The sequence below is a fragment of the Schistocerca nitens genome, chromosome 2, assembly GCF_023898315.1.
Source record: "Schistocerca nitens isolate TAMUIC-IGC-003100 chromosome 2, iqSchNite1.1, whole genome shotgun sequence".
Taxonomy (NCBI): domain Eukaryota; kingdom Metazoa; phylum Arthropoda; class Insecta; order Orthoptera; family Acrididae; genus Schistocerca; species Schistocerca nitens.
In genome coordinates, this window is record NC_064615.1 from 57,315,886 (window position 1) to 57,329,632 (window position 13,747).

At 40.1% G+C, this 13,747-nt stretch overlaps 1 protein-coding gene across 6 annotated transcripts in view; it reads left to right on the forward strand.

The window, feature by feature from the left end:
* Positions 1-4,441: 4,441 nt before the first annotated feature.
* The window catches only part of LOC126235716 (protein ECT2), a 236,580-nt gene continuing 227,274 nt past the window's right edge, over positions 4,442-13,747 (forward strand). For 2 of the 6 annotated variants that reach the window (XM_049944487.1, XM_049944488.1), the window contains exons 1-2: positions 4,450-4,715; positions 6,753-6,829. In XM_049944487.1, the coding sequence (XP_049800444.1) occupies positions 4,673-4,715; positions 6,753-6,829 (120 nt within the window). In that variant the 5' untranslated portion in view covers positions 4,450-4,672. Of the gene's footprint in view, positions 4,716-6,752; positions 6,830-13,747 lie in introns of all 6 variants that reach the window. The other 4 variants (XM_049944486.1, XM_049944485.1, XM_049944482.1 and 1 more) reach the window with 4 other exon arrangements.

Consider the following 13,747-nt stretch of genomic DNA (forward strand, 5'->3'; position numbering starts at 1 on the left):
TATTGCTGCGGATTCTGGTTCCTCAAAGGTAATTAACTGCATTAAGACTTGAAGTCTTCTTGGACGTTTTAGCATTAAACATTCACATAGTTGTGGTCTCATCCTTTCATCATTGGACTGTTCTAAACTCTCTTCCGTTTCATCCTGTAAATCGTCATAACTATAGAATACTTTTTCTCTTGGAAAACTAGTTTTTACTTTGCTCTCAGTTTCGCCTCACGTTTCTTGAGGCTTTCAATGAGGGAGTTCAAGATCCACAGGAACTACTAGACTTTCCTTCTGCGTATTTTTTCTTCAAAACTGATGTCATTAGCTGATGAGTATTTTCACATCAGATCTGAGAACCACCAAACAAGATCATAGCCAATCAGAATCCCTTTCACTGTTTTTCTATCCACTTTCACACTTAATTGCTTTGGAACTTGAATGTAACATTTAGAGCCTATTTTATGTAGATGCTTCACGCCAGACTTCTCTCAATACCCTGTGTCATATGAAGACATCCCTAGAACACTAGAAGGTTCCTTTCAATTGAGGATGTTTCTTGCAGAATTTATCATTTCATCACATTTCTGTGAAAATGTATCATAGTCCTGGATGTTTCAAAAAGAGTTCAATATTCTCTTTGATTGCGTCCTTTTTGTCGCCAAGCATACAGTATAGTGAAATGTAGGATTATGCCCTCCTTCTGTAGAAAATCCCTGTCTGTTGACTTCTTCTCCATAATCGCTTAAGAGATTTTTAGTTTTATGTCCAGCAGTTTCTCTTTCAGTTATACATTGTCTCAGTTTATTAGGAACTTCTGATTTTTCCTTGATGAAGTAAACAGCTTGAAATTAACTGTAATCATCTTTGAACAAAACAAAGTAGCGATACCCAGACTTCGACATTTGAAAAGGACCACAGATATTTATTTGAATCCACTCTCCTAGTTCAGAAGCTTTCTTCCCGGTACCAAATGGAAACCGATGTGCTTTACCATAAATAAAGTCTTCAAAGAGCTTCAATCCCACGTTTATGGTTAAGATCTTGGAGATTAACGTCTTGACATGTAGATTATTGTGATGTCCAAATCTTTCATAACACAACCGTAGTAAGTTTTCTTTACTGATTTCATTTATTTCAGCAGGAATAGTAGGTTTAATACTTTTCATCATTGTATCATTAATTTAATTAGTCCTTCATAACTATCACAACTGCCAACTAAAGTTGTGACTTCACCAATTTTAAATGAAATATCTTTCTGTTGTGGATAATAATGTAGTTTTTGGATTTTTATCTTGTGGGCTAAGATGGAAATACACTCTTTCTAATTTTTGGTACATACCATATATCTCTCAGAGTGATCTTATGTCACTTTCCATTTAATTTTGCTTCCATTGGTATGGTGTCCTTGCCAGCATCCTCAACAGTATCACCATCTGCTGATGTATGTGTCTGTATTTAGCAGCTGGTCAAGGTGGAGGTTCGAGTCCTCCCTCAGGCATATGTGTTTGTCCTTAGGATAATTTAGGTTAAGTAGTGTGTAAGCTTAGGGACTGATGACCTTAGCAGTAAGTCCCATAAGATTTCACACACATTTGAAAATTTTTCTGTATTTAGAAAATGGTTCGTATGTCTTGAAAAAATGGTCAGTATTGGTGCTGTGACTTGTTGCACCATTATATACAAACCAGGTACCAGTATCACACTCATGGCAACAGGTTTTCTTTCAGCGAAGAGAACCATAGTAGTATTTGTAATTTCAGCAGCTTCTGACACGTTACTTTTGTGAGGCTTTTGAGACTAACCATACACAGTCCACTTTCGGCATTTCTCCGTCACACCATTCGGCTTCTTACAATAATGACAAACAATTTTCATTGTCTGCTGTGGCTGTTTAAAGAGTTGTTTTAATGAGTTACTTGTAAGTGCCTCTTGAGATGTAGAACCTCATTCTCTACTCGACAAAGCTTTCTCAAGTGTGCAAACTTGAATTGTCAAGTCATCAATAGCCTTATCACTTTTTGACAGAAACATCCAACTTCATTTGAGTGAAAAATACACATCTGGAAGTGCACCTAAAATTTTACAAATCAAAAATATATCGGATGATTGAAGATTATTTTCTACATCTTTTGCCATTTCCTACTTCAGATCATTCCACACATTGTGTGAGTTGCTATATGACCATTAGACAGTTTAACAATTCCAAAAACATCGTAAGCAAAGATCGTAAACTTTATATTGAGAAACACTATCAAACAATTTGTTTAATTCTGCCCATGCTTCAAGAGATTTATTAAGATGCTTTATTTTTTGCGATGTTTCCTCTGCTATATTCGCAGTCGATACAATGCAAACGTTGCTGTCAGCCTAAAGCCCGGTCCACACGCAACGATCTGTCTGCGCAGACATCGGTGCAGATGTCTGTACATGCAAAAGATCGCTGCAAATGTGGTGTGTTCACACGACACAAACCCCAATCTACTACTCGCCCGCCATCTGTCGGTGTAGAAAAGAAATATCAGTGGCAAGCGACTACGCTCCCCGTAAACGTCAAACATTTAATTCAGTTATTTTGAAATATAGAAATGGAGGAAGTTCTGTTGTGGTCTGTGTTCGCAACTTGTGTTGCAAAAAACATTCAGACCAACCGCAGGAAACAGAGAAAGCGGGCAAAATGGTGTAGACAGTGGCTGCTAAAGCGAAAGCAGTTTTCTCACGTAAATTTACTGAGAGAGTTGCAGGACGAACCTAACGACTGGCGAAATTATTTGCGGATGGATGTCGAAACTTATAATTATCTCTTAAAGCTTGTAACCCTTCATATTATGAGAAAAAATACTTGTATGGGCAGGGCAATTTCTCCTCATGAACGGCTGACGGTAACATTGACACTCCAATTTCATCTTCAATTGTACTCCTGCTTGGTCTTGGTGTTTCTTGATCACTAAGAAAGCCAAGCAGATCAAAATACCATAACGTTGGCTGGTATACTTGATCTACTCCTACACCAGATCTAGATTTCTGAACTTTGGATAACTCAATTAGAGCATTGTATGCTGCAGTCTTTTTGTCTCGGTCACTATATTCTTTACTTTTAATCTTCCACAAACATGGGTGGTTTCTACATATTTCAATGAATTCACTTACAAACTCTCGAGAACACTGACGAGTATCAGCCAATTTAATGCCCGGTGTGCACAAATACAAACACTAGACTGAGCAAACAGCTGTTTCGCGCCAGATTTGCGGCGATCTCCTGTCCACACGCTCCAACTTGTCTGCGCAGATGTGGTTTGAACCCACAGATTTGAGAGGTTTCGCTCAAACCTCCAACTCCAACTTCGAGGTTTGCACACACCTCAGGTTGGTGCAAATCTTCTGTCCACACGCAACGATCTGTCTGCGCAGATGTGATGTGCGCAGACATTTGCGCAGACAGATCGTAACGTGTGGACGGGCCTTAAGATAATTATTTAATGCGTTCTTACATGTCTGTTTTACGTGACCAGTTGCATCTTCCGCAGATTCTACAGATTCAACTAACCTACCTTCAATAACGCCAAGTGCTCAAGAAATATCACGTAGACAGAAATTTCCTTGTATTCAGTTTCATTGCCCTTCCAGTAGAATCTTGTCGAACGCATAGTCGAAATTCACAAACTGACTCCCAAAAGTTACTTCAGTATACGAAAATCGAAATACGTTGATTTCAAAATATACCTGTCACTTATGTACGAAACCTAAAACTTGTGTTTCTTCAGTTTACTTCAGATTACCTAGTAGTACAACTACGCCCATAACCTATTTGGTTATTTAGGACTAACACAAGTTTTTCTCAGTTGAAACACATTAGTTTCTTAAATGTCTCCTGATTAACGCTTAACAACGATAATAACACTTCCATTGTGGGAAAGAGCTCAAAACAATTTGTGTCTAGTAAGACAACGATATTTAAATGACATTCGGGTTATTAAACAAAACTATTCACAACTTTAACCAATGAGCCCTACAGGGTAGTCATTAATTTTTGTTAGTATACTTTATGCCAATTAGCAGGGGCTGCTTTTCTCTGTAAAAGTGGAACTTGTCTCCTTCCATATCCCTAAAGGTCGTCGATCATAAAAGAATTTACGGAGCACGATGTGAGAATGAATGTTCTGAAGCTCTTCGTAACAAGAGAAATATGTAAGAGCGCGGTCTCCAGAAGAAGCATAGAGTGATGCTTCTCAACCGTCTAGCAGTCGACTACTTTTGTGATAGCACCCGCTTGTGGAGGACATTTTTATTTACAATGCAATTAAAGATTGTTTTTTATGAAAATGGAAGGCAATTGATCTATGACTCATAAATGGGAGACGTCACTGATGCTAAACAGCCTCGTACGCTTTGAAGGTTGACTATGAGGTAATTTGTCTCTGAGAATAGTCACGTGATCAAATCAGCCAATCATGGAAGCGAAGTATTTGAATGGCACTGGAGTTTTGAGTTTGTTGTAAATGCGTGTGTGTGTGTGTGCGCGGAAAAAAAAAACAAAAAGCAGTGGAATCCTCTTTTGACTTTAGATCTATGTGTACAACATTTGTGACGATGAGACGTATAGTTTTCATCAAGTTAAGGAATTCAGTGCATCAAAAGTTTTTTGAAAGAATAGGCATTTTGAAGATTGGCGTGCTGTTTTAACAAGATGGACGAGGCAGCCGTTTGTTTGGCCGACGTGAATTTTAGAGGTTAGTGAATTTTAAGAGTGAGCAGCGTAGAAACTTTACGTCTCTTTCATAACATACGGACATAAGCAAAGTATTCACAAAACTACTGATTGCAGCTTCTTTTTCGTATTAGCGTCAACTTAGTCGTAAACTATGTGCAGCGATTCAGTAGCCTGTTCTCGAAAAATTATAGAAGGGCAAAATTTGTGCTGTGAACTTATATTTTTTTGAGAAGTAAAGACCTTGTATGGTGGCTCAAACTCCATGTCGTCGTCTTGTCAGACTCACTTGTTTGTGGACTTGGATTCTAAATGTGACGTATGGTTTGACATTGGTTACGCCTACAGACGTTCCTGTTACAATCCATTTGTAGGCGTTAGATTTATGATGAAGAACACGAATTCAGTGGTGAAAATTACATATTTAATTTCCAACAGAACTGCACGAAGGATCAAAATATTTGTCCATGGAGTTCTGTTGCATCTTTTGTCTGCCAAGTCCTAGAGCAGCCACATAGATTTATAAGATAACTGCCATATCTCATTAATGGTTTCAGGACAGTAAATGTACCATAACGGGTTAACAGCAGCATTCGTTAATTAAAAGTATGCACTTGTTTCGTTGTATGTTAATTGCGAGGAATGTGTAGCTGGTTAAAAAGTAGTGGACGCGTTTTTCTACAGAGTGAAACACAAGTATCTGTTGATTAAATTTATTTATGCAATGTAGAAGAGGGGGTTGTATCAAATTGCTTCATACACAACATAGCCTATTGTGACAGAGTTTCGTAAATTTCAGGATCTTGTATGATAAACTGCTGTAACGTAATTTAATATTGCGGATTATGGCTGTTGTTTTTGTCTGTGATGGGTGCACGACAGCAAACTAGCAGGAAGAACAGTGCTATGTTCAAAATGGACAGTGGTGAGAATTCCACCTCATTAGCTTGTGAATTCATTCCTATTGTTTGTAATATTCCTAGTTCATGTTTCAATGGAGGTAAGGAAATGTAGTTACCACTAGCATGGTAAAGTTTTTTTTTGTACCCATGTATATGGAAAAATAAAAAACTTGTGAATCACTAGGTTGGCTTGAACACCAAGTTTATATGACTTAGTGTTGCTGAGGAGTAGGTCCTATTGAAGTAGTCTGTACTGCGCAAGTTATAAATTAGTGTGCTTTTAAATGTGGGTATCAAACTACAGTGAAACATTGGTCTTTCAGGTAACCAAAGCTCTTGCAGAAGTGCTATTTTAATTGAGAAAGAAATTACTTGGTGGAGAAGTGAAACTACACTGACGTGCTAAATGTTTTAAACTGCAGTTAACGTTAGACAAAATAAGTTGTACACACATAGTGCAAAATACAGTGTGTGTGTCATAGTCATTGTATTTTGAAAAACAGTGCAACTACAAGCACATGGCTTGAACCAAATTTGTTAGATTTTGTGTCCATACTGTCGTTCCTCTCTGCAGTCCCAAATTTTGATGTACAGCATTTTCTCCTATGGCTTAGTAACAGGGTTCATTTTAAAAATAGATGTAAGTTTAGTTGCAAGATTTGTTGGTGAAACTCATATTTTGGATCCCCCTCCTGTGTTTTTCAGTATGGCGTGAATGTAAACAGTAGGCTTCGCTACTGGTCAACTTGTTACCACAATTAGATTTTCTGCATTCACATTCATTGGCTTTGTGTAATCACATCCAAATTGACACCTTCCAACCTAACGTAGAATGAGGGCTGCTACGGATTAGTCTGTCACCACATCCAAGACATCAGGAAGAGCCCAATACATAACTTACTTTCAGATATTATTATTTATTTTCATGTAGGCCTACACTTTCTTTAGTATCACAGATACATACTGTATTAGATTATAAACTGTTTTGGTAAGAAGTATATTCTAGTTCCAGCATTTATAAAAATGCATGTTTGGAAGCAGGCATTGAAATATTTTGTCTGAGTGTATGATATTTGGTGTTTAATTGATTCAAATTTAGTAAAAATTTAGTAACGTTAGAGCTTTCATCTAGATGTAAGATTTATCAATGGTTTCAGATCCTCTGACTGTCTGTACCAGAATCTGCTTAGTAGGAGATGTGAGAAAGGATTCCAAGACAACTGTTGCAGCAGAGGTAATATTTCAATATGTACAATAAAGATCTGAAATATATGTAAATCATATCTACCAGTTAATAGTATAAGAATTAAAACTATTTCTAGTAACAGTGGGTGGCTGAAGTTAGCTGTAAGGGTGGCGGCTGCCAGCACAGTTTTCAGATAAAGAGGAATATTCTATACTAGCCATTGGCTTTGACCAATGATGCAGGAAACATACTACAAGCATAAGTACTGTGGTTGCTGTGAACATCACACCAGTGTATTTTTTTCATATGACTTAAGCTACAGATCCGTCTGTCACCACAACTAGGTATTTTGTTTTCACATTCATTAGCTTCACCTACTCTCTACCAGATCATCTATCTACCTAGACCTTGGGCTAAGCTACAGATCAGTTTTGCCACAATCAGTGTTTTTTCTTTCACATTAAGTGGCTGGACCAATTAACCCCACCCCCCTCCCCAAAAAGAAGGGGGGAGGGGGCTACCAGAAGGTGAAGTCACAGCAGCCATTAACATTATATCACGACTACTATCAAACATTCCTCTTGACCCCCAATTTTCCTGTAGTGCCCTTATAGGTTTACAGTACATCAGTATCATGTAACCAAAGGGGTAATAAAACAAGCAACAGTGTGTTCTTTGCTGTAAAATTAAAAGCTTTCAATGTTTGCCAGTGTGTGTTCATTGCTCTCAGACATTTCTTGAAACAACGGCACAGTCAGAGATAGTGATAATTTTGAGACACAGACTATACTCCTGCTGTAGCTACTGGATGTTCTTGACTTCTTTTTGGATATGCTGCACATTCTAAGGTTATATTGTGATCAGAACATAGGACATAACTTTTTATTCATTAGCACAAATTCAAAACACATTTGTCTTCTATTCTCACACTGGTTACTTACAACCAACTGTTGACAAACCCCATTGTGCATAGTAATGCATCTTAACTGTCAACATGGAAAAGCAAGATAATGTAACATCACTGTTCCTATTCTTGATTGTAAGTACAGTTAATGATACATAGCCTATTCTGAAAATTATGACTCTTAGAGTTCCTGCCATTGATAACACTCACTTAAGGGGCATGGGTAACAATTTCTGTGGTGGTACCTGTGGTAATGCAAGTTATATGCAACTGTCTGTAGGTTTTTATAACATACAATTCTGCATTCTTCCTCATAAAAATTTACTAATTGTTCCTATCAGTTTAGTAACTTCATTTCCTTCAGCATCTTACTTAGCTAAATCTGTTCACTTTCTCTTGAACTTACTTCTATTGGACGTGTGTTGTTCTTTCATTGATGAAATTTGAACATCTTCAGTTGAATTTGTAAATGGGAACATTTGTTATCGTTATACTTACATCCTGCTGCCCATAGAAAATAAGGTATTGCTCATGTTTCATAATAAATTAATACAGGGAATTTTGGTTGTGGATTAACTGAAGTTAGGGAAATTACTGAACTCGAATTGTCAATTTGGACATGTAGAAATAATGCGCAGCTGACGCTCTTGAATAGTACTTCTCATCCGCCTTAGGCCATTTGACTTTTTTCTGAGTGAACAATCCACCTCTTTTTGCAGTGTTTCACACTACATCTTCTCAAGCACAGTTAAAACTATTTATTAGTCTTTCTGTCAAAATGCCAAGAACATAGTTTTTCCTATAAAGATTTTTCAGTTATTTCTTAAAGAAATTTCAATTAGCAGGTGAACAGATTTCTGTACATCGTCTTTACAAGTTTCAAATTTTTTTTAGTCTTTTGCAAATTCTTCCACTATTGTTTACATACTAGGCTGAACTCGACCTCTCTTTCTCCTAGAGACATGAGTGATGTCCGGTCATATACGAGGGCATGCAGAAAAGTAATGTGTCTGAATTTTTATTCTGTTCTCAATATTGGTTGAGGTGTTACATGTCATAGTTTCTAACCACAGAAATCATTCCTCCAGTAGAAATACATAGAAGAATGGGAGCTGTGTGCAGATTGGCGATCTTTTACAGAAGCTCGAAATTTAGCGCGGACTTCAATGTGAGATGCTTATAACAGTTTCCACAATGAAACTTCGTTTCGAAACCTGGCAGAAAATCTAAAGAGGTTCTGGTCATATGTGAAGTATGTTAGCGGCAAGAAACAATCAATGTCTTCTCTGCACGATAGCAACGGAGATACTGTCAAAGCAGGGTTACTAACACAACCTTCCGAAATGCCTTCACAAAAGAAGACAAAGTAGATATTCCAGAATTCGAATCAAGGACAGCTGCCAACATGAGTAACGTAGAAAAAAATATCATTGGAGTAGTGAAGCAACTGAAGTCACATAATAAAAGCAAGTCTTCTGGTCAGACTGTATGCCAATTAGATTCATTTCAGAGTATGCTGATGCATTAGCTCCATACTTAACAATCATATACAGCCATTCACTCGATGAAAGATATGTACCCAAAGACTGGAAATCTGCACAGGTCATACCAATATTCAAGGAGGGTAGTAGGAGTAATCCACATAATTACAGGCCAATTTCATTAACGTCGATATGCAGCCGGATTCTGGAACATATATTGGGTTTGAACATTATGAATTACCTCGAAGAAAACGGTCTATTGACACAGTCAACATGGGTTTAGAAAACATCATTTTATGAAACACAACTAGCTCTTTATTTGCATGAAGTGTTGAGTGCTATTGACAAGGGATTTCAGATAGATTTCATATTTCTGGATTTCCAGAAGGCTTTTGACACTGTACCCCAGTAACGGCTTATAGTGAAATTGTGTGCTTATGGAATATCGTCTCAGTTATGTGACTGGATTTGTGATGTCCTGTCAGAGAGGCCACAGTTTGTAGTAATTGACGGAAAGTCATTGAGTAAAACAGAAGTGATTTATGGCATTCCCCAAGATAGTGTTATAGGCCCGTTGCTGTTCCTTATCTATATAAACCATTTGGGAGACAATCAGAGCAGCCATCTTAGGTTGTTTGCAGATGACGCTGTCATTTATCGACTAGTAAAGTCATCAGAAGATCAAAACAAACTGCATAACGATTAAGAAAAGATATCCGAATGGTGCGAAAATTAGCAGTTGACCCTAAATAATGAAAAGTGTGAGGTCATCCACATGAGTGCTAAAAGGAATCCATTAAACTTCGATTACATGAAAAATCAGTCAAATATAAAGGCCATAAATTCAGCTAAATACCGAGGAATGGCAATTACGAACAACTTAAATTGGAAGGAACACATAGAAAATGTTGTGGGGAAGGCAAACCAAAGACTGCGTTTTATTGGCAGGACACTTAGAAAATGTAACAGATCTACTAAGGAGGCTGCCTACACTATGCTTGTCCATCCTATTTTAGAATACTGCTGTGCAGTGTGGGATCCTTAGGACTGACGGAGGACATCGAAAAAGTTCATAGAAGGGCAGCACGTTTTGTATTATCGTGAAATGTGGGAGAGAGTTTCACTGAAATGATACAGTATGTAGGCTGGACATCATTAAACGAAAGGTGTTTTTTGTTGCGACGGAATCTTCTCAAGAAATTCTAATCACCGACTTTCTCCTCCAAATGCACAAATATTTTGTTGACACCGACCTACATAGGGAGAAACGATCACCACGATAAAATAAAGGAACCAGAGCTTGTACAGAAAGATGTAGGTGTTCGTTCTTTCCGTGCGCTATACGAGGTTGGAATAATAGAGAATTGTGAAGGTGGTCAATGGACCCTCTGCCAGGCACTTAAATGTGATATGCAGAGTATCCATGTAGATGCAGATGATTGTATTGACATCAGTAATATGTGACGTCTACATAAGTACTTGCAAGCCACTGTACGTGTGTGGTGGTGGGGACCCTGCCCCACTACTAGTCATTTCCTTTCCTGCTCCCCTTACAGGTAGAGCAAGGGAAAAATGACAGTATAGATGCCTCCATATGAGCCCCAATTTCCATTGTCTCACCTTTGTTGTTGGTGTGTGAAATGAGTGTTAGTGGCAGTAGAGTTGTTCTGTGATCAGCTACAAACGGCAGTTCTCTAAATATTCTCAGTAGTCCTCCTTGAAAAGAACATATAGCTTTCCCTCCAGAGATTTCCATTTGAGTTCCCGAAGCATCTCCGTAAGGGGGAACATGGGAGAAAATAGATGTGTTTCCATAATCTAACAGTTTTTGGTGTTCGAAAGATATTAGAAGCGAGGAATTTTTCAAATTTTTTTCTCAAAAAATTTGATCATGGTATTGTTGCAAATCTTCGCAACTCATGCTATCACACAATGAACATTTTCACAAAAATTACTTTACTTAAAACTTTCATATTGTGGTAGGTAATTCTTAATAATCAGATAAGCAGATGTATGGAACAGTTTTTTTAATATCAGTTTTAGAGCTCTTACAATTTATTTTAAAAAAAATATGCGTATGAAACAAAGCAATTTCAGTTTCACAGAAAATTAAATAATTTTGACAGAAATACACTTAGGAAAAAAAAAGTTTGTACCACAGGAAGTTGTGTTACACTATGAATGAAGTCCGCTGAAATTTCTCTTTTCTGTCTCCAATGGTTCAGGGGAAAATGTTCCTTATACACTGAAAAATGAAAGTTCCGGGAAATGCACATAAAAGATTTTGCAAGGATTTACACCATAAACTAGTACCTTAATATTGACCGTAACCATACATTTGGTCTTCTTGCTCTTCATGTATGTGCTTTTTATTTGATGTTTCTGGTGTGCCCTTTTGGCTATATCCTTAACAGACAGTTCAGAATGTGCAACATACGCAGTATCTATCTACTTCAGTAGCTTCTCGGTCCCCCCAGGGGATCCACAACTCTTTTGTGGATACGTGCGTAGCGAGCACGGGACCCCGAGCTAATGTGGCCCTCCTTCCTTTCCGGGCTGCATACCTTCCCTTTCCGCATCCTTCCCCGTTCCCCATCTTCACCCCCCCCCCCCCACCTCTGGCTCTTTCCTTCCCTTTCTCCCCCTATGGGAGTATAGTTTGTGCCTACGTCCGGAGACGGACGCTCGAAACTGTTCCAAATTCCTTGCTTTCTACGCTTGCAAGTCCTTGTCCTTCCTCTGTCTTTCTCTTTTCCTTCCCTCTTCTCTTTGCCCTTTTCTCCGCTGCGGCGTTTGAGACCCCCTCTTCTTTCCTTTCCCTTTCCCTTTCTCTTTTTTCCTCCCTGTGCGTGTCTGGAGGCCGACCCACGCACTCCCATGCGTAGCCGGTGACGGGGTAACGCGTAATTCCCCGCCCCGGGTAGACAGGTAGGACACGTACGTACCCCCTGGTAACGGCCAGGCCCAGGGAGGGGTGATTACCCGAGCTGATACCTTCCGAAAGTGCCGATTGGTCCCTCCGTCCGTTTGTCGGGAGGTGTGACCTGAGGTGTGAACAATCACCTAAGGCGGGTGTGCCCTCAGTGAGGGCCCCCACAAGGGAGGAGCGCGCCATCGGAGACGCCGGTAATCATGGGGGATTCTTCCGCAATGGTTTCCTCACCTTCCACTATGTCTGCTCACAAACGTAAGTTCACTGAGTCTCAGCCACAGACAGTTCTTCCATCGTTGCCACAGTTCCTTGTTGTTTCTCGGTCTGATGAAGGTCACGACTTCTCCACGGTCAACCCTTTCATTATTCAGAAAGGTGTCGACGCAATTGCAGGTCCCGTAAAGTCTTGTTCCAGATTACGGAATGGCACCCTGTTGCTAGAAACACACAGTGCCCTCCAGGCACAAAAATTGCTGCGTACTTCTCTGCTCCACACCTTCCCTGTCCGGGTGGAACCGCACCGTACCTTAAATTCCTCGCGTGGAGTCGTTTATACACGCTCCCTCGATGGATTGTCTGACGAAGAAATTCAGCACTACCTGTCTGACCAGGGCGTAACGGCTGTTCATAGAGTTACGAAAAGGGTTGACACGAAGATCATTCCAACCCGCACTGTCTTCTTGACTTTCGACAAAGTTCAACTCCCATCGAAAATCAAAGCAGGCTGTGAGATAATTTCCGTTCGCCCTTACGTCCCAAACCCTACGCGTTGCTATCGATGTCAGCGGTTCAATCACACCAGCCAGTCCTGTTCCAATCCGGCCAAATGTGTTACGTGTGGCAAGGATGCCCATGAGGGTGTTTGTCCACCTCCATCCCCTCGCTGCATCAACTGTATGGGTGACCACGCTGCTTCCTCTAGAGATTGCCCAGTTTTTAAGGACGAAAAGCTCATCCAGGAAATAAGAGTGAAGGAAAAGGTGTCGACCTTTGCTGCTCGAAAATTATTCGCCAGTCGACAGCCCACCGTGCCTCAGACAGGCAAATACAGCACTGTCCTTGCTTCTCCTCGGCCAACAAAGGAGGCGGCCACGCAGACTTGCGACCTCACCTTTAGTGCCACGGTCGTCCGATCGGCCAGCGCAAAGATCGCCCGTTCAACTTCACCACTTTCGCCTGCCCACTCTATGGCTCACCCTTCGTCGGGTCCTGCTAAATCTCGAGCCCACAAGTCAGACACCAAGTCTTCGAAGAAAGAGCATACTCGTGAAGAGTTTTTACGTACGTCAACTTCACCACCATCGGTTCCTCCTTCATCTAAACCTCATACTTCCAAGAAGGCTACAAAGAAACCCAGTTCCTCTCCTTCTCCGCCAAGGCGTGTCCCATCTACAGTGCCACCTGGCGGAAATCGCCCTCGGCCGTCTTCTGTGTCGCCGAGGCGCACTGCTGGTGGCCGGTCAACCGGCCGATCGCTGGTGGCAGGAGCTGCTCCTGACCAACCTATGGATCAGGATCTTCTGCCTTCGGCTGAATGCCATTCCATGCTGTCGGTCGCAAGCTCTGAGCAGTCGTTGAGTTGACAGCACCCTTGGTCACAATCCTCCATTTTCTGTTCACCCTATGTCCATTATCCACTGGAATAACCG